This window comes from Pundamilia nyererei, unplaced genomic scaffold, assembly GCF_000239375.1.
Source record: "Pundamilia nyererei isolate P.nyererei 1_Seehausen unplaced genomic scaffold, PunNye1.0 scaffold00038, whole genome shotgun sequence".
Lineage (NCBI taxonomy): Eukaryota > Metazoa > Chordata > Actinopteri > Cichliformes > Cichlidae > Pundamilia > Pundamilia nyererei.
The window spans coordinates 4292631-4314474 of record NW_005187439.1 but is presented as its reverse complement, the minus strand read 5'-3'; the positions used below and the strand labels follow the sequence as shown (position 1 = coordinate 4314474).

Sequence of the window (21844 nt, the reverse complement as noted above, 5' to 3'; positions counted from 1 at the left end):
TACTCAGCTTCAGTTACTTTATAACCATTCCTAATCATCTGTGTTTTTTCAAATACCAGCAATGAATAGCCTTCATTGGAGCAGAGGTTTCACCGTGACACATTTTTCTTACAACAGCTTGATACATCCCTCTAGAATCAAGCATCCTGGTCACAGAGACAAACGTATTCCCCTCTTCATATGCATGTTCTTGTGACTGCTTCGTTTGATACCCTTCAGCTCAGACATTTAGAGATCAGGGCGTCACCGGTGTTGGAAAGTAGCACTCCTGCTGCATGCTGTTTGCTTTGATTTGAAGCCCAGTTAAGCAAACTTGTTCTCCTGTCTTTTACTTTGCAGCAAGGGAGAAACGACAAGTTCCTCCAACTGTACCGACTTATTGTGACTGGACTAACATGCACTTACTCAGCACACCCATACACACACTTCAGGGCTCGATCTCTACATGGACGCCCATCAGACGCACCCCTTCCAAAAAAAAAAAAAAAGAACAAAAAAGAAAATACAATTAAAATAACATTAAAAAATAAAACTGCAAACGCACAATCAAAAACATGTTAACCATGAGTTTGGGCACACTGTTATAGCTAACATACATGAAGCAAATTACAAAAACTGCCAATATCATTTCCACTTAATAGCCACAATAAAAAACAGCCACTGTAAATATGGGGCAGGGGGACATGCTTCCTTAAAAAGATAGAGAAAAAAACGATTTTCTTTAACTCTAAAAACCACTGGCATCATCTGAATTATACAAATTACATATACAATTGCAAATGTGTAATAATAATTATAATAATAATCATAATAATAGAGTAATGATAATAGATTTTACTTAAAACTTTACATACTGTATTTCCAGTGCAGTGTTTATGTCACACAAGTGTGGATTCACAGGAGGACAAGAGGGTTGGTGTCACAAAAGACCACAGGAAGGAATCACACCCAGTGCTGAAAAACACCCCCACCCCCATCAAACACCCAGCGTGCCGGAGGGAAGAAGAGGAAGTCGTGAGGGATGAAGGACGCTGCTGCTGTTCGACGGTTGTCAGAAGGTGCGGTAGGACAGGTGACAAACAGGGGGCAGTAGTAGTAAAAGAAGAGACGCATGCTGGGAGGGGGTTGAGGCCGGGCGTCCAGTTTGTTGTTGGAGGACAAAGAGCTCCCAGAGCACTGCTGGACGTGTTCTTTCACACCTTCCTCATCCTCCTCCTCCTCTGCCTCCTCCTCTCTCCAGCAGAGCACTCCTGACAGATGAAACTACAGCACTTAACCCTGAGAAGGAAAAACAACAACAAAAACACCCTGAACATTAAATAATTACACAAATCAAAGTGTCACACACATACATAATTTAAAAAATGGTAAATGGGTTTAGTGGATTCATAACAACTGTTAGTCGAATCGAGCTGGAATATTTTCCTCAGCTGTTTCTCACATGTAGCACACAACAGGAAATAGCCACTTCTGATGCATCTGCCCTGAATAATATATGGATATAGCACGCAGGAGGCAGCACACACGATGCCCACGTGTTATTAGTGAATGCACCAGCCTGTTACTACTATTGCCACATTGATCCAATCGAACATCACACTTTGTTCCAGGAAGCTGTGCGATTGAAAGGCGACTAACAAGCATGCACATCTTGCAGTTTCGACACAAGAATGTTTATAAATTTTAGGAGAATCAGGTTGGAATATTTTGTCCTTTCTCACATAATGTGTAGCACACAGCAGGAAATAGCCTGCTTCGGATGTGTTCACACTAATGAAAATACTCCAGAGGGGGAGCTGCCTGGACAGAGCGTGCAGAAAGCAGCACACATCACACCACTGCACTTAGTTTGCACATCGGTAAATCTGATATGATGTGGATTCTCACATGCACCTCTCTTGACTAAGTCCTGGAAAACATCAGGGCTGGATTGTATGTGTCAAAACGACCTAGTACAGAGAGACAGCTCTCAGATATAACGTACAGACTATAAAAGCAGCTGATTATGCTTAGAATAGCCAAGCTGTTTACCCCTTCTACTATTAAACAGTATAAACAATCAAAGAGAACAAACCAAAATGCACCCAAGGATTAAAAAAATCAGTCTGGTTATATAAAGAGCTGTTCATAGCAAATTGATTAAGGGTCTTTTTCTTTATTTCCAGTTGAAAATATACAGAGGTGCGTGCTGATATCAATTCACTTTGGCATAACAGGTTCAGCGTATAACAGGTGAGCAAAAAGCTCAGGAATGCTTTGAGTACTCAATTCTTTTCTTCTGCTCTTGACTCTGCATTATTTCAAAGAGAGTGTCAATGAGAGCTGTGAGCATCTACTGTTTAAACTTTACGTTTATGAGGGGCAGCCAATCACAAGGAATTTGGCTTAGAGTAAGAGAAACAGCTTGATTCAGAGCCCAGGACGTGCACCAAGATGCAGTTTTAAAAATAAATCCTTTTTTAACTTAAACTATCAATCATGTAAAGGTACACTGGTAAGGTCCAAGAAAATACACATGGAACTGGAACAGATCCTTCTGCTTTCAGCTTACTCAGTCCTTACCTTACTGGAGTGGCGCAGCTGGTGCGCCTGAGCAGTGGAAGTGGATGTTCTGCCACTTGCTGTCTCTGCGATGCCAGACACGAGTCTCCTCTGACTGGCTGGACCGCGGCCGACCCTGGCCGTCAACAAACTGAGTCAGGCGGATGTAGGCGATGCAGGCTGCATCCTCGCCGATCAGGTGCACATGGGGGTTCAGGATGGTGGTGTGGATCGGCTTGCTGTTCTTAGCCAAAACTGAAAGGATGATGAGGACAACGTCATCAAATACGATGGCACAACTACAATAATGACAGGACCAGTGTTACTACTGATGATTCAATTTAGTTATATCAATGGAAATTAATTCACAATACCAGGAAGCAGGAAAAAAGTAGGTAAACATACAAAAGCACATATTGTGTTACCAGTACACACTCATCCAAGTGTAAATGTAAGCGCTGCCGTGGAGTATTTGTCTGTATTAATCTCGGTTTGTGGTTTAGGCAAATATGCTTTTCATCAAATGTATCTATTAATCTTACGGTTCTCAAAGTAGAATCTGTGGAAATCCATTCCCTCTACCAGGTTGCCCAGGGCCTCCGGCTCAAATGAAGTCAGTCCAGGGTCGCAGATCTTACTGAAGAGCACACATGAGCGCATTTTAAAGATGCCAAACACTAACTTTAAACCACAGAAACGACATAGTACATACAAAAAGAGACTCACGCGTATGCCTCAAAGTCTCCGTTGTTGATGGCCTCTATCAGCTGTTCGGTTATCTTGATAATTTCTTGCTTGCGTGCTGCAGTGAACATGTACGAGCAAAAGTTATTCAGAGGCAAACACAAGAGCCATCAATGTTAGCTCATTTAACTTCAGGTCATTTAAACACAGTTTTAACTCATTTACACCAAACAGATGCTCAGGCAAAGGCAGTTAGCGCACCAGCTACGCTAGAGAAACTGAGAAAATAAATCAATGAGCAAAGTGTAGCAGCAGCAGGTTAATTCATACACGCCACAGAGACGCATACAAGAGGCCGGGTGATCATGTGATCCTGGACACTGTCAAACACACCTTAACATGAGCACACACCAGGCTTCTCTTTATATCACCATAAACCGTGTCACCTATATATTTAAGGGCATAACAGTGAGTCAGCACACACAGATTCCCTGTGCTGTTAGCGGTGCTCTCTGTGACGCAGCACACAGGAGGTTAATAAGGCTCAGAAGTAAAGTGCATCACATTAAACACAAAGTACTTCACTCAATATACACCTGTTCGCACAATCAGAACACAAACTACCAAACAGGCGCCCTCTGAAATCCTAACACGTCATTTGATAAGGGCTCCTGACTGGATACCATGCGCAGGGTTGGGGTTTGGCTCACTCAGTACTCACTCTGGGAGGAAGACAGGGGAGGGCTGGAGGGGGAGTGAGGGGGAGGTGGGGAAGTGGTGTGTGCATGTGGAGGGGTAGGCCTGGCACTAGGTACCGGCGCCGGCGCAGCATCGACTTCGGGCGCAGGGGCCGCCGGCGCCCTGCGAACGCTGCTTACCAGGTCTGTGAGCCGAGACACTGAGTGCAGTCCAGGCAAGATGGATGGATGGATGGGTGGATGGGTGATGGAGGAACGCATAGAAACAGATTAAAAACATTGTCAGAAGGTGGTAGAGACAAGGAGAAGAGAGGAATGAATAAACAAGGAAATCCCTTCAGGAACTATAGTTCACTATAACAGTACAGTGAACTTAAATTATGCAGAGTAATTTTACAGGCAATCACAGACCATCATAGATCTGCAAGGTTTAGCTGCCTTTGTACGACAAGATTACATATAAAGTCTTAAGAATGATTTAGCATCAGTCTGACATGTTAAAGTGCACATTTATTTAAATAAGCAATTAAATGTGTGAAATGTAAGAAAGAATATAACACTGAACTAAAAACATGTCAGGATACAAAAGTAATACTATGTGATGATTATGCAATAAATATTGACATTTTTAAATTTAAAAACCCTATTTGCACTACATATATTTTGAGACTGCATTTTGAGGTCGCTTTAGACGGATAAGCTTTATTTATATCTCTCCTGCAACTATAAAGGTTATTTTTAAAACTGTTAAAGGGACTACAGAAATATCCAGAAAACAGCTGTGAAAAAACAGCAGTTTTAATTCCTCCTCATCTTTCCCAAAATAGCACATGAAAATCAGATCAGTATCAGTGCATCTTTTCATGCATCATCTTGGCAATAAATGAGAGCAAGAGGAAGATGCTAACTTATACACATATTTCTCATTTAGTTTTCTCTGTCTGTTGTCGCTCTTTTCTACTTACTCTGCATGGGGACTACCGGGGTGTGTGGAGGGGAGGGGGCAGAGAGGGCAGAGGGAGGTGGAGTGTTGGCTCTCCCTTCTCCGTCAGCTACGGGCCCTGATCCCCTACGCACTGAGCCCAGCAGGTCAGCGAACTTTGCGGCAGCTGAATTTAGGAACGGAGGGACATGAGGAATGACACTTAAATGTAACCGCATGAATGAAAGTTTGTCTAGGAGAGCACTAAGACAAGCAGTCCTCTCAGACTAATGTGGAAAAAAAAAAGATCTATATTTATTTACATGAATATATCAAATGACACATCATTTGATGTAGCGCTACGGTGCTGACTACATTATCAGAGCTCTTCAAGACAAAGTTAAACTCAAACAAAGACAGTGAAAGAAACATAAGACTGGGTTCATGCCAAGAACTGGAAAGCAGTCGCATTGTGTTGTTATTCCTTGAACATCCAATTGAGGGAGACAAAGAGTTGTCCTAATCCTATGTGGTGTAGGTGGCACAAGGTGGGAGGAAGGGACGGTAGAGGAGCGATATGCTACAGAGCACCCTGGTGGTTTATAGAACTTTTCCCTTTTCTGTATTTAAGTTGTTCATTTCAGACTGGTGCAGAAATAGAGACAAGGCTTTCTAAGTCAAGGCGTTGCAGGGATTTAGTGGCTCTACACAGCAGCAGATGCATGCTTTTAATATAAGCGAGGACTGTTTTTAATACAAGCAAAACACGCAGAAAGTGATTTAGTCAACTTTTTGAATGCGTTATAGGCATTTGGCGGCCATGCTGACTTACAGTGCACAGCAGCTGAGGAGCTCTGAGAGCTATCAGGTTGGGAGCTTGTGCTGGACTGCGCCTTAAGCGAGCTGTTGTCTAAGCTCTTCCCTAACACACACACACACACACACACACACACACACACACACACACACACACACAGAGTGACACCAATCACAAAAGAGATGAGAGCCATATTCATACTTTGCACACAAAAACACAGAAATGTCCCAGTGAGGAACGGTTGGAACTACATATGAGATGGCATGAAGGGGGCAGATGAATGTGATGAGCGCAGTCTGTCTTTACTTTTTCAGAAAAATTACTGCTACTATTTGGCACAGCCGTCTGTCAATAGATTGAGCAAGAGAGAAAAAAAAAGAAGCTTTTTTCTCGTTATCTCAGTTAATGACTCCATTTTGGCAGGATTTACAACTGCGGCTGCCGCTGCATGAGAGGTTTTACTGAGACTTTAATGGGAGTCTTGCCAGTAAGCAGAGGACGGATGATGACAACAGTGATGGCCATGATGATAATGAGAGAGAGTTGGATGTTACTCATTATCGTTTGTCTGTTTAATCAGCTGGCACGCGAACAACTCATTGACAAATAGAGGGAAAGAAAAGGCCCCTGCAGGGAAACAAGGAATTTGCTGCCACTGGAAGTACACCCACTCAAACACAATTACATGAAATTCACAGACCAACTATTAAACAATCCACACCTTCTGCAACAGTAATTTTGACATTTTTCTGTTATCACTAAAATTAGTTGTGCTAAGTACAGAAACCAAGCATAATGAGGGGAAACCAAGAAAAATCTGTCAGTGTGCAACCAACAGTAGGTGACTGACAAGCGATATCTCGGAAGTGCAGAGCATAAATATTCCAGCGATGGACAGTTAATTCAACAGATGTCAAATAAGAAGAATACTGGGATTATTAAATTAACACCCAATAACCCTTCAAATTCTAACACAAAAACATGTAAATTAATGACTGAAAACAGCAATCAGCCCTCAGAAAGCTGCATGCAACATATTCGCTTCTACAGACTTATTGAGGCTAACAAAACAGATATGTACTCAGATGCTCTGAAGGCCAGTGCAGGTGTTGGGTTACAAGCCAGCTGTCGAGCACTGACCTCACAAGAAGATCCTATAAAGCCAAGCGAGAGACAAACTACTCCAACCAAACACGCCACACTCACCTGGTTCTTGTAGTTTTCTCTGAGCAATCTGAGTGTTAGCTCCCTAAGAGCCCTCAAACTATTGCTATCCAAGGGTGGCGCTAGCCGAGCGGTTTGTCTTTAACACCTCTCCGGGAGCTCCGTCTCGGTTTCCTGCCACTGGTGCTAAGTTTAGACACCTCTCCCTTTAGCCCAGACTTCCATCCAAAGGTGTCCTAGCCCCCTCCACTTCTGCCAGAGGGGTGGGGTGGTGGCGCTCCAATTTAGAGTAGGGGGATGATGCAGGAAAAGTACAGTAGTATACAGTACTTCCTTTGTGCATAAAGTTTTTCCAGGCGATACAATGTTCTGTCAAGATGCCCTACCTTCATAACGTTTGTTTTAATGCTAACGTTTAGGCACATCATTTGACATTGGATGACAATTTGACTAAGGTGCAGTACAGAAACACTTCCAATCAGTTTGCTGAAAGATTTCAGACAAATTAATCAAAGCGCCAAAAGACCAAATTTACTGGAACTGCATCAATATTTTTTTTTTAAACTGATAGATTAAAAAGACTAAACCTGCACCCTTCTTGACAGCCAGCAGGGTGCTACACCTCTGTTTATAAAAAGAGTGACTGGAGAAATGTACGATAAAATTACTTCTCGCTTGATTTATGACTTCAATAAACACATTTCTACTGATTTTATGGTCTCAATAATAAATTCGTTTCATATATCATTTAGTACAACACATTAATTGACTTCAGAGCCATCAAAGTAACATGAATCCTAAACTGCACACCTCTGTATGAACCAATCTCCTGGCTCCAGGAGGATATCTGGATCAGGATCAATTTTTGATATTTTCTCGAGAACATCGAGATAATGTCTCCCAACTTTTCTTATTTCAACTTAATAGGTCTTTTTGAATATATGAAGAAAAGGTTAAATCTTCTTTTGAAAAACTCGAAACACTAATCACTCCCAACTTGGTGCTAAAATTTTAATTCAAATCCAGCAAGTTGGAGCAAGTTTTGTGCTGGCAAACGCCCTGATCACATCGCTTCCTTGGCAGAGGTAATAAGCAACTATAATAAAAGCATTTGGAGTACTGTTTCCAACATTTATTTTCTACGAGACCTACATGATGGCTCTTCTGCGGTTGCTAGGGAATTTGTGACATAGCAGCAAAACCTCTATAGGGAGGAGGAGGAGGACGATGAGGAGGAGGAGATGGAAGCGCACATCCTGTTCTGTATGCTTGGCACCAAAATGAGACATTCATGACCCGATTTAGATGCATTGTACTCAGCTGAGATGTGGAGAACAGGGGTGTTTGAGTGTGTTGGTATAGATAAGCTGAAATTATGCTTTCACAGTAACACAAGAGAAAAACACACACCGAGTGGACACAAAAGGCTAGACACAAAAACACTTTGTGGAGTTATTTGCTGATATGTGTGATACGCCTTTGAAAGAGTGTTTTTTTTCCTCTCTCGCAACACTAGCCAAGTGACACACGCACACACAGCCACAACGACACAGCTCCAAAAGCTGACACCCCACACAGGCATGTTGGTATTTAAGGGGTGTGTGCTCCTCAGTATTAAGATTTCAGCCAAACACTTTTGAGCCAAACCACAACAGCATTACAAGGCCTCTTACATTTCACAGCCCTCATCTCACATCTCAAACACACAAAATCATAACCATACATGTCTTCATTATAGAGCTCCGTGAGGAATCAGTAAGAGGTTAGACGTGAGCCAGATGACTAAATTAGAGCTCATCTACTGCATGTGCACCGCACATGATGTGCATGTAGGACTCTTTTTAAACAATAACCCTTTTAGTACATATAGCATGTGCTGCTCAGCCTTTTGCAAAGCATCAGAATTTTAAATAAATCCAGTCATTACGCTCTTCATTCCACTCGAAGCCACTATGAAGACAAAGCTGGTCACATGAGAGTTTGTCAGCAGTTGGCATCAAAAAAACATTTCTGCCCCAAGGCTCGTGATAACACAGTCTAATAAACAAGAGAAGCTCATGCAAAGCAGAGCATGTAAGTATTAAGAGCCTCCCTAGACCCTCAGTACATTTGACTGTAATTTTCAAGCTTTTAAAAACTGTAGCAATTTCATAAAGAGGCATTCATTCAGGTACAATTATGTCAGTAACAAAGAGCAGCTTTCACCGCAAGGAGAATCCATTTTCCCAGCAACTAAAGAGCAATAACAGAGCCTGTCAAAATCCACCATTATGAAGCTGAGAACTTAACAACTGAAAGGCAATCAGCCAAATCTCCAACATATTCCATTAAAGTGCGCTGTCACACGGTTGTCATCGACTTGTAATGAACTGTTTTAGTGTTTCTGTTGTTTAAAAACTCCTGAAATTTTTGATTACTAGATGCACATTAAGTTCAGCTGTCACACAAGTTGTTCACTGACTGACTGCAGTGACAAACAAAAGCCTGGAAATGTCAAGTGATGATCCAAAACTGGTCAAGACCCCTGGAGTGTTGTGACTTTTCATTCGGAGCAAACAGCTTCTCCTTTTATTTGCAGTCTTACCTTTCACATCTTCGTCCTCCACAGTGGTGTTGCTGCTGTCCGACGATTCCTGGAGATCAGAGATAAACAGTTAGCTAAGGTTCGGCCATGACAGGGCACACATTCGCGCTGAATGCACATGAAGAGGGACGTCACAAGAAGGGCAATGAGACTTGATGTACACAGACACAAGACTGGCCAGCAGGGGGCACCCTATGTTGCCATGTCATGTCTTTACAAACCCAAAACAGCATAAAATACACCAAGACCAGTTACTTACTGTGGATTTAGTTCATAAGCAAAACACAAAATCGAACTGCAAATACGTTAGTTACTATCATCCAGCCTTTGTAACTATTATTTGTTTAATTATTTTTGCATTAACAATTCAAAAACTTAAAAGTGTCAGTCTATATTTAACCTTTTTACCCTCAAACCTCTTTTCTTCTACTCATGCAGCTTCGTCCTATCTGTGTACTGCACCAAGTGGACAAATGATGCCTTTGCTTCAGTGGGAGCACTTATATCATGCTAAAACTGACAGAAACTGCTTTCCATTTCAATAACGCTAGTAGACAGAACAGATTCTCACAGGGCGATATGTTGTCATCTTAATCAGGGGCTGCATCCCTCAAATCTAATCATCTACCCGTCTGCCTGCTTGCCTGCCTGGCTGGCTGTCTCCCTCTTCTTAGGCTTTTGCCAGAGGAGGAGTTTCTCATTTCCAATTAGAAGATTAAATGGGCCTAAATTCCCCTGCATGAAGAGTTGAGAGACTCTGTGACCTCATTAGAAGCATGCACGTGTGCTAACAGCCTCACGAGCACAAAGCACCAAAGTGGTTTCATACATAGCCTTTTAAAGAGCAGCTGGTGGCCTGACCGGAGAGGAAGAGCGAAAAGAAAAACTGTTTTCATGTGAATGCGAAGGAAAGAAGTGTGGAAAGGATTGTCAACTATTTGAAATATAATTAAAAGTGTGATTACGCCTACAGTTTGTTTTCTTTGGTTTGAATCATTGAGATGTTTCCTGTGACATTCTGCATCTTATTCGTTTTGTTTGACCCTCCTTTGAAAACTACTCATTGTGTAAATATGGTGAATTTCTTTTCTTTGTTCTTTTATGCGACATTCATTTCTCGGGTCACATATTGAAGCCTCGCATTTACTTGATCTCGACTCCTCTTTATTGTTGCCTCACAAAGTCCAGAATCTATCAAACTTAACTTACCAGATGGACAGAGCTGAGTGAGTAAGTGCTAAAGAGGTCAAGTGTGCTTCTTTAAACCAGGCGGGTGTGAAAACATAAACTGCACTGAAGACTAATCTTCCACATACTTTCATCGCCTTCCTGCATAGCCTCTGTTTGAGCTTGGAGAGTGAGAATTCAAAGTCATGTACTGTATTTCACACATATAACTGACCCAAAATCAAAGATCACTGCGCTTTATTAAAAAACATGCATATCTCTTTCACACAAAGTTCTGCTACTTCTCACTTTGGGTATAACAACTCGGGAAAAACACCTCAGTCATGCCTAAGAGGAAGTGATCTTACTGCAAAGGCATGCATGTTCATGCACAAGCTATAAACACATACACATTCACACTGGTTACACCAGCAACTTTTAAGAGATTATATGACAGTAAGAGAGGGCACAACGAGACACCATCAGTCAGTATAATGCAAATAAAAGGTTTTACCTATATCATATATATAAATAAATTACAATGCTGAATGCTGAATATAACAGTCTTAAAGATCCAAAGACACCAGTCTCAGGTTCCATTCATTGGCTAAAATATAACATCTGAGCTCAAACATGACATCTAAGCTTATAAGGACTGCCACTATTCTCACTTGAATAGACATTAAGTATAGTTAGAATTCCCTTAATCCTAATGCATGCGTGTGTTGAGGTCCCCCTTGGTGGCAGACTAACACAAGTTTGGTTGTTGGGGTAAACAACATTCGCTACCTAGCACCTGTTCCCTTCAGACAGACTTTTATCTGAGATTAATATTTAGTTACACACATAGACAAGTGCACAAAGCCATGTTGCACTCGCACAGATGCAGCATGAAAAGAAATATCAAAGGAGAGGAGAAGATAAGGAAGAGGAGGAGAATGACAGAGCAGGAGAAAGAAGAGGTCTGGACTGGGGAATGACGTATACCTTTGTCCTGTCCACCGGATTATGGATGACAGTTGTCTGAGGTTCCTGGAGGAAGAGGAAAATGAGGAGGGGAGATGAAGGAAGATGAAATAAAAGAGAGCAAGTAAAGAAAAAGTGGAAGAGAAAGAGAGGGAGGGAAAGGAAGAGAGCAGAATTTGACATAAACGTAAATATAAATGAACCAAGTGTACCAGAAAGAGTGACATGAATGTTGTATGAAGAGAAAGTGCTTGTTAAGGATGGCAGAAAAGAGGGGGAGAATCCTCCAAAGTCATAGAGTGGGTGGATGAACTGAAAACTGTAATTTGGAGTCAGTTCTGTTGCCTGTACACACACACACACACACACACACACACACACACACACACACACACACACACACACACACACACACACACACACACACACATTAATCTGCAATGGGCACATCAGTGCTCACACAATTTCACACACACAGTGTTTTTTTGCATCACTTCAGAGGACATTACACTGACTTTTCTTCTTTTCCTGAAGACTTGACCCAAACTGCGCCCCAACTACTGCGACCATCATTTTATCCTACATCCTTACACTAAAATCTAATGACCTGTTTTTTAAAATCTCAAAACGGAGGCGAGTCCCCGTAATATAAACAGCTCTACATATGTCCCCACAACATAAGTAATACAAGTGCAAATACACACATACACAGAGTAAGTACACAGCCTAAGGGAAGAGATGGCATGATGTTGCACTCAAAGCTGTGACATCTTTTTGAACTTTAACTTATCTAGGCTTTTGTTTACATGGGTACTCCTTATTTCTGCACCACCCTGCTGAGCATGCATAATTTCAAACTGCTTTCTATGCCTGAAAAGATGGAAATGCATGCCAAAACACAGAAATAGCAAATCGAAAGGGACAAAGGCATAATGACAAAAATCAGCCAGCTCATACAATATGCATAAAATATAATGTGACAGATTAAAAGAAAATGGCCTCAACATCTTGCAAAACATTGGCATACCCAGCAGAAAGACTCAGATGCCCCACAAGATGAAAAACGGGTCATTCTGTTCTTTCACACTCGTCTCAACAGAAACGGCGATCACTGCCGGGCAGACGCTGGCATCATTTCAGGGTCCTTTTTGAAATGGAATTTAATCAGAAACAGCTATTGTTGTTCAGGACTATGTGCAAAGAAATGGCTCAATCACTCAACAGGATTAGCCATATAACAATTTGTCATGCTAATTTTGCTGCTACCAACACTAAACTTCATGCTGAAACTAAGCTGTCTCTTAAAGTACAGCAAGGTAGTGGTTCCCAAGTTTTATCTTTTATCTGACATACCCCCAAACCCTGTCAGGCAGACCCAAACCACTCTCACCTCACCAGTTACTCAAAGCATTTAGCTTACCATTTCTGAATGATGACCATTTAGGTATAGGCATAGTCTCCATTTAAACACTACTCATTATGTGCAGGGACCACTTCCAATCGCTTATTTTAGCTAACAATTTCAATGTATACTTTTAATCTAGCAATTTTACTTATTAATTTATACTTTTGGCTATTTTAACCATTTTGCTTGTAGTTACTTCTAGCTAATGAATTGCAACTTTTTATCAATCATTTCAGCAAACTAGTTCAGTATATTTCTACATACTCTATATAGAATTAAGTTTAACTGCTTGCCATACAGTTTCCTTATAAACAATCATTCATTACTATATATTTTTCTATTTTCTAATTTGCAATTTCAGTAATTTATCTGGACTATTTTCTATTATTTCATCTGGTAATTAATAAAATTCGCAATTACTTTATTTGAATCCATGAAAGTGCTTTTATCTAGAGTCTCACTTTCTGCTGTTTATCAATGCTATCTTCTGATAAAAGCTGTTCAAATCCACCAAAAAACAAAAAACCCTAAATTACACTGCAATTTTGTTTTGTTTTTCATATTCACTGTGCAATTCTGTCCACGTACCACCTCGATACTGCAGAAATATCTCCTTTAGCATTTGTATTGCAGCTTGCAAATCACCACATGAGGTACTAAGCTGTACTCTTTCTTTGCCACTTTCTGCTATAACAGTTATAGTTTTACCACATTTACACCAGTACTTGACCTTTGTCTTGAAACCCTCAAAGGCTTGCTTCCTCTCAAGTTCACACAGTAGCCACTGATTGCTGATGACTCAGACTGGAGACAGAGATATTTTCTCCCTCTACTAGGAGCTGTCACTCGATGTAGAATATCCTGTGTAGCCCCCCCGCCAGGAAGTGACACCTCTGTGATGACCAATCATCAGCTGTCTCCCTGGTGATGATGGCGGTGTTGTCAAGGCAACCATCTCCTAGGGCAACAGACACCGGTGGCAACGTGGGACAAGACGATGAGTGAGAACAAAGTACCTGGGGTTTGCAGATTGGGGGGGGCGGACACGTGCTGATGGCATCATCAGATGAGGGAAGGGTTTGATGGTGACACGTCCCTGTTGACCCCACATTAACACTGATGCTTTACTAGGGATGCTTTTGCTGTGCAGCTAATTAAATGATTTCCCCTTTTTCACTCTAGATGGAATTCATTTAAACGAAGCACTAATGTATTCATATGTATATATATATATATATATATATTCATGTGGATTTACTACCACCTGCCTACTGCTTCCAGGTGGGAAGAATGTCAGTCCCCTGCTGTAATTAAGGAGATAATGCACCAAATGGCTGAACACAAACTAGATGAAGTCCCTGGTAACAGTGCGATTATTGCAGCCGCCCTCCTACTTTCTATTCCCTTCAAGGATCAGCAATAAACACCTGTCCTCCATGCTTGAACCCACACTACCACAAAGACTTTGAAACACGTAAATGTGAACTTCCATTCAAACCCTGAATGTGAGTAATTGTACATGTGCCAAGCAGAGTGCTAAAGTTAGCATCACATGTAGTCAAACAGAAACACACACATTGGCAAAAAGAAAAACGTTCTGTTGTGGGAGAAAAAAAAAAAAAAAAAAAGCTCACATGATGCTAAATGGAACTGGCTCACTTACTGCTGTGTTATATACAGTGGGATACAAAAGTTTGGGCAACCTTGTTAATAGACATTCTTTTCCTGTATAAATCGTTGGTTGTTACAATAAAAAAATGTCAGTTAAATATATCATATAGGAGAAACACACAGTGATATTTGAGAAGTGAAATGAAGTTTATTGGATTTACAGAAAGTGTGCAATAATTGTTTAAACAAAATTTTGGCACTGTTGTCATTTTATTGATTCTAAAACCTTTAGAACTAATTATTGGACCTAAAATTGGCTTGGTAAGCTCAGTGACCCCTGACCTACATACACAGGTGAATCCAATAATGAGAAAGAGTATTTAAGGGGGACAATTGTAAGTTTCCCTCCTCTTTTAATTTTCTCTGAAGAGTAGCAACAAGGGGGTCTCAAAACAACTCTTCATTCTGGAATAAGGTGCTGTGGACTGATGAAACTAAAATAGAGTTATTTGGGCATAACAAGGGGTGTTATGCATGAAGGAAAAAGAACACAGCATTCCAAGAAAAACATCTACAGTGAAATATGGTGGTGGCTCCATCATGCTGTGGGGCTGTGTGGCCAGTGCAGGGACTGGGAATCTTGTCACAGTTGAGGGACACATGGATTCCACTTAGTATCAGCAGATTCTGGAGACCAATGTCCAGGAATCAGTGACAAAGCTGAAGCTGCGCCGGGGCTGGATCTTTCAACAAGACAACGACCCGAAAAACTGCTCTCGATCCACTAAGGCATTCATGCAGAAGAACAAGGCCATCTCAGTCCACAGACCTGAATATTATTGAAAATCTGTGGTGTGAGTTAAAGAGAGCTGTCCATGCTCGGAAGCAATCAAACCTGAATGAACTAGAGATGTTTTGTAAAGAGGAATGGTCCAAAATACCTTCAACCACAATTCAGACTCTCATTGGAAGCTACAGGAAGCGTTTAGAGGCTGTAATTTCTGCAAAAGGTGGATCTACTAAATATCGATTTCATTTCTTTTTTTGTGGTGCCCAAATTTATGCACCTGCCTGATTTTGTTTAAACAATTATTGCACACTTTCTGTAAATCCAATAAACTTCATTTCACTGTGTGTGTTTCCTATATGATATATTTAACTGACATCTTTTATTGTAACAACCAACAATTTATACAGGAAAATAATGTCTATTAACAAGGTTGCCCAAACCTTTGCATCCTACTGTATCTACTTTGGTGAGATTACTAGAGTGCCCTCTAGAACATAAAGCCAAACTGCTGCCCTGTGTGTATATATAGTAATCAGAACAATAAAGAGTCCCAAAGGGAAACTAGAACTCCCCATTTCTGTTCCATAAGAAAACCTCACTCGCAATATCGCTGAATTTTCCCAATTATTTGACAATGGACTTAACATCATTTTTTGACATAAAAGACAAATCCATAGGAAAGAGAGTAGCTGGATTTAGTTCAAACATGTTTTTTCTAACAAGCTGACAAACAAGACTGTGTACTGTGGGCCTTTTTAGCTTACAGGTTTTTATTCCAAAACATCAGCCAATTTTACAGAGGAATTCTCTAAAATCCACGGGTGGAATTTTTTTCGCTGGAAGGACAATCTGCAGACCTTTGGACTGACACGGTGGGGGACAGCTTCAATACAGGAGGAAGGGGGTAAATCGCAGTGACAGTCCCTGCAGGCACTGGTTGTCTATTTGTCTTTGGCAAACTTACACTGACAGAGAAAACAACATGGCGGTAGACTATCAACCCGAGTCCAAGTCACAAAGCATTCCCAACTGCCGTGGGAAAATGCTTCCTGACACGACTGCTGGTTTACGACCTACCCGACTGCTTTGGCCATCTCAGTGGCTCGATAAAGACCAAACAAAACCAACAAGAATGGACAGAAAAGAAAAACACACAAAGGTGAAGGAAAAGGTGTGGGATAGGGTGACGGTAAGGGTCTTAAAGGACATAAGGGCGGCGGGAAGTCGGGCACACACAAACACACAGGTGAAGGGCGGGTTAGGAGATAAATACCAGAGCGGGTGAAGGGATGTTTCCTTTGGGGCTGGTGACTATGCTGTTTTTGGTGCTGTTTGTCTGGGGCTGTGCAGGAAAGGAAAGGAAAGGAAAGGAAAGGAAAGGAAAGGTAAGGAAAAGGAGGAGACACAACAAGAGTGTTAACAACAGCAAGAGGTGGGCTTGTGAGTGTGTGTCCATGCTTGTGCTCATGTGTTTTTGGAATTAGCACATATATGTCTCTTTGACAGAATCAACTTTGAGGGTCTCACCTTAGTGGCTCTCATGTAAGGTAAAGAGTTAGGATTTGTCTTTTCATTCAGAAAACATTCAATGCAACATTTTGATATTCAGAATTTATCTGCTGTTCTGTGTTACATTTATTTAATTTGTACCGTGCGGATCAGAGCAAAGTAGTAGGATACATGTAGGTGTGCATCCCAGTGAGGCCTGAAGGTGGCAGGCAGACGCAGCAACTGTGAAGGGATTATCCTAAAACGTTCACTCTCAAGACTGATCTGTAATTCTCAGGTGACACCACGGGCTGAGGGGTACTCTGACATCATCGTGATGTCACAAGTGACTTCCCCTGCTTGGGATTCCACATCAAGACGTGCCGTTTGGCCGTAGTGAATCACCTTTAGAAGCCTGGATGAAATGCTCTTTTGAAGATCAAACATCAAAGAGCGGCCGGCTCTTTGGAGCGTAGATTGATCTAAATTATTTTTGCATTGAATTTACATTACATTTGTAATCCTGCTGGGGGGGAAATATCCAGTTTAAACCCTACAAAGGATCAAGCCCTGGGTGTGACAGTGAATAAGCTACAATTACGTCAATGGTAATTATGTGAGTTGATACAGTAAAATGCAAGCAATCTTGCTTGTAAGTGAAATTTCAAGAGGTCTTAAGTAATCAGGAGGATTACTTAATCCCCTATTAAGACTTGGCTAAGATATGGCATGATGTTGGTGTGCTGCCAAGCTAGTGAATGATTCCACCTAACATTAATTAGATAAGCACAATATATGAGAATTTAAAAGTGCACATTTTAAACAAGCCCAGAAGATTCAATAAAACAAAATGTTTGGTAATCTTGGTGCTGCAGCAGTGCTGAATCAGAGTGACTGTAATGGTGACTCTTTAACACTGACTTTCAAGATGGAAAGATGAAGACTGATGTGTGTGTGGTTGTGGGTGTGTATGTTTACCATAATATGAATTTTTTAAGCCACTGGGCTTACTCAGAGGAGACGAGAGGAGAGGAGAGGAGAGGAGAGAAAAGAGGAGAGGATGCCAGCACACATATGGTGCGAAAACACCACATAATGCAAGCACGCACTAAACAGCAAGTAAAAGCTGGTGTTAGCTGACAATAAGCTGACATATAGAAATTTTAAGCACCCATACAGTAACCCACACACAGCCACTCCCAAACAAATCTCCACACTCACACACAAATTACACCAAACAAAGTGGCTGTCACTCCGCTGCCTTTGTGACGATGAAATGCATTCCTCAAAGCAACGATACCATCGTGAGCCGTCTTAGTCAGAGCGTGTTTGCAGTATCAACTCGGGGCCTTAGCATTTACGTCATGTGTGTTTGTGGAGAGAAAACTGCTAACACTTCAGGGAGGCATTGAAAGAAAAAAAAAAGAAAAGAAGAAGGAATGATGACAGCAGTGCTACGGCTCGCCAGTTGTGGAGACGACTGCCAATCATTGTCATCTTGAAAGCAAAATGTCCATTAGATCATTTCTAAATTATGAAACAGAACACCGGACATCAGGAGTGATCACAGACAATTATAACCATAGATGAGGGTTAAAAGGGGGTTAAAGTATCCACACGAGGTTTCCAGGATGGGTACAGGAAGAACAAAGGAGGGAAAGGTGCAGAAGAGATGACAAGTGTGGTAGATAAAAAAAAGAAAGAAAAAGGGATGAGCCAGATCAGAAGATCGGAGAGGAAAAAAAGGTTCCTTCTGCGTAACGGCAGGGCAAGGAGTTAGGGGTCAGAAATAAGTGAACTGAAACTAGCAATTCTGTGTGGTTTAATATTCTTATGCAAATTCCTGTTTCATTTTAAATCCTCCAAGTATGACACTGAACATGTAGGGTACATGGACCATTCACAGAGTGTATGTGCCCTAGATCAGACTTTTGTACTGCATGTACTGCATGTTGTGTTTAGTCAGGCAAAGCCAGGCTGTTGTTTTGTGATCGTGTCTTCAGCGTTTGGATGCAGTACTGTGCTATAAACCTGCTTTTTTCTCCCAAGTTTGTTTAAAACAAATAAGTAAACATCTAAACGCTACCTAAGACTGTCTAAAGTCAAGCTGGTACTGACAAAATAAGTGCACACGCTGGAGTCATTTCCAGTATACCAGAAGCTTAATTTAAAAACTGGAACACTTTTTGACCCATTTCTGTGTAAAAGGAACATGCGCGCCTTGCTTAAAAGTAAAAGACTGGTCTATTTTTACATTTGCAGAGGAGAACTCAGTGGCATATGTGAACCACATACTGTATATTCTGCTCTTAAACCTCATACAGCAATATTCACAGGTTAATGTGGCAGTAAATACATTGATACACTGTGAGTAGTACACTGGAAAAATTGCACACTAATGTTTATCTACAGTAAAGTATGCTGATCCGCTGTAATGGCCAATTCTGATGCACATGCATGTTGGCCTCTGCAAGCACCGTGGGTAACGAGTCAAGTGAGGAGTTGATTTCCCGTTTACAGCCTGTAACAGCGAGAGAGAACCGAGCCACAGCAATCAATGACCTAGCCTACTGTAATCAGTAATTACTGGACATTAGTGCATGAATATCAGCTGAACAGTATTAGGTTCTGATATTTGCCTGGTTCTTTATTCATTTGTAATCTTATTATAGTTTTTTCCCTAAGTTGTTTTTGAATAGATGAAGTATAGCTAACAGGAACAGTAGGTTAATAAGAGTTCTGAGCTAACTTAACTCCGGAGCCTCATGGGGAGTCACCTTAGGCCAGGTGGGCTGCTGGGCTTGTAACACACTGGATGAAACCCTTATTAAACAATATTTAATATTCAACATGTTTTTTTATGGAATTTCATATGCTGCCCAGCTGCTGCAGCATCTACTCTGTGAATGGTCAGCATAGGTTACAGATTCAGCGTAGTAGGTGAAAACTATATCGTTCTTAGAGGTGGAGGATTAAATAATTATACTTTTACTCTTGTTTGAAGTATGCACCTTGTTAAACTCAAGGGCTCTGTCTCAAAACTACAAGTACTGGCTCCGTTCTAAAAGTGTGTGCCTGACAGATCTGGGGCAACATCCCTGGAGTAACTCTGATGGAACTAAAACACCCTGCTTCCATTACGTTTTCAGAGTATTCTCGTGACGCCGTACTTTGCAAGGATCATCCCGGCCTGTCAATCAAGCGAGTGAGACCATTGCTGTGACTTGTGCCTGGTTTTTTCTGTCAATGAAATATAACTTTCTGTATACGCTGTCATTTTCTTTATGTGACATGGCAGCTGTTGCCGCTCAGAAGCTACTCAGCCTCTGTAGTTCCTAACAAGGTGCTGCTGTTGCCGTCATGTAAAATGCATTACCTCGTGTACACCAGAGCATTTTTAACAAGAAGTGCCTACATGACATCTGACTGCTGTTGAATAAAAATGATTTATGAATCGGCACCCACTGTGCCACAGAATAATAAGTTAGTGAAGGAAGGGAGTCTCAAATCTATTACACAGAAGGAAGAAAGGAGACCATAAGGGATGGACCAAAAAAGAAGTGACATGGCAAAATGCGTAAATAGCATGCTCACCATATACTGGACAGTAGAGCTGGACTTGCGTTTCTGTCCTCAGGCAATTGATGGATGGATTTATTGATGGATGAGCAGATGGTAGAAGGAAGAGGGATGGGGAGGAAAATAAAGTAACCAAAAAAAACAACAAGTGAGTGTACTGTCAAAAAAAATGAAATTAAAAAACAAAGAGCAAAATAGAACTTGTCAGCATAAACCAAAAGCTGTACACTTTGATGGCAAGTGAAGAGAAGTTCCTATACAGCTTAGAAAAGGCAGAAGGAGGAGCAGCTCCTTCAAAGAAGTGAAAGGAGCAGTGGTTGAAGCGAAGGCCATCAGAGAGAGAAAATTAGAAGAGGAGTCAGCTCATGGAAGAGTCAGAAGGCAAAAATTCAACCTATTGCTTCGGGGACAGTGAAAGGGAAGATGTCACGGTAAGAAAATAGCATGACAAGGAACTGCAAGATTTATTATGTAAGCGTTTTCCCAGACTTCATCTTAAATTTAAAATCACAACTGGCTTGAATTTTGTTGTTACATGTTGCATTAATGCATCAATAATTTATCGGAGACCAAAATAAATGTTCTCAATGTTGTTATTTTACATTCATCTAAAACTGTTTTGCAGCTTTTAATCTAAAGAAATCTGCACATTGTGTATATAATAACTAGTGTAAACTTAATAAGGATAAACAGTGTGTCATATAACAACACTGTTTAAAATGCAGAATATGTTGGTTCCTCTGAGCAGTAGCTGGCGTCGAAGGAGGTGAAAGGTGGTGGGCAACCAGTGCCAGAGAGAGACCGCTTGCTTGCACTGGACAGGTGCTACAACTGAAAAGCGTCAGGTGTCATTAGGCATTAATGAGCCAGCGGGAGAAAAAGCAGGAAGAGGAGAAGACCATGAGAGGAGCTCAGAGTTTCAAAAGGAACAAAAGGACATTTGGAGATTATAAGAAGAAACAAGAGAAGAGGGAGAAAAAGGAGGCAAGCAGGGACGGCAGCAAATGAAGAAGACGCCTTTAGAAATGGTTTGGGGCGAGTGTGTGGGGAGCCTGTTGCTAGGCAATGAGTGCGCCGCAGTGGAAGTAAGCGTCTATTTCTGTCGTCTGAGTTTCCAGGGTCCAGACTGGCAGCTATTCCTGGAACCGGAGTCACATTCCCTGCTGAACCGACTGCGCAGGGAGGAACGGGAGGGGGGGGACACATTCACGCACACACACTCACACCATACATACACACACGCATGGACACTCGATGCTGCGCATGAGTGTAACACACGCATGGACACCCACGCTTACGCACACTTGTGTGCAGGCATGCTCACAGCCCCGTTTGCACGTTCAGTCTCTTTTCAAGCTGATAAACAAATGGGATGTTTTCACACACACACACACACACACACACACACACACACACACACACACACAC

The 21844-nt window shown here is 41.5% G+C and overlaps 1 protein-coding gene across 1 annotated transcript in view; it reads right to left on the bottom strand.

Annotated features, from left to right (window-relative positions):
- Positions 1–496: 496 nt before the first annotated feature.
- Positions 497–21844, bottom strand: part of LOC102193647 (calcium/calmodulin-dependent protein kinase type II subunit beta-like) — a 72483-nt gene continuing 51135 nt past the window's right edge. The window contains exons 15-21 of the mRNA XM_013910206.1: positions 16623–16691; positions 11565–11609; positions 9411–9459; positions 3268–3343; positions 3084–3178; positions 2563–2796; positions 497–1278 (exon numbers count right to left, since the gene is read on the bottom strand). Coding sequence (XP_013765660.1) covers positions 2564–2796; positions 3084–3178; positions 3268–3343; positions 9411–9459; positions 11565–11609; positions 16623–16691 — 567 coding nt within the window. The 3' untranslated portion in view covers positions 497–1278; position 2563. The remainder of the gene's footprint in view (positions 1279–2562; positions 2797–3083; positions 3179–3267; positions 3344–9410; positions 9460–11564; positions 11610–16622; positions 16692–21844) is intronic.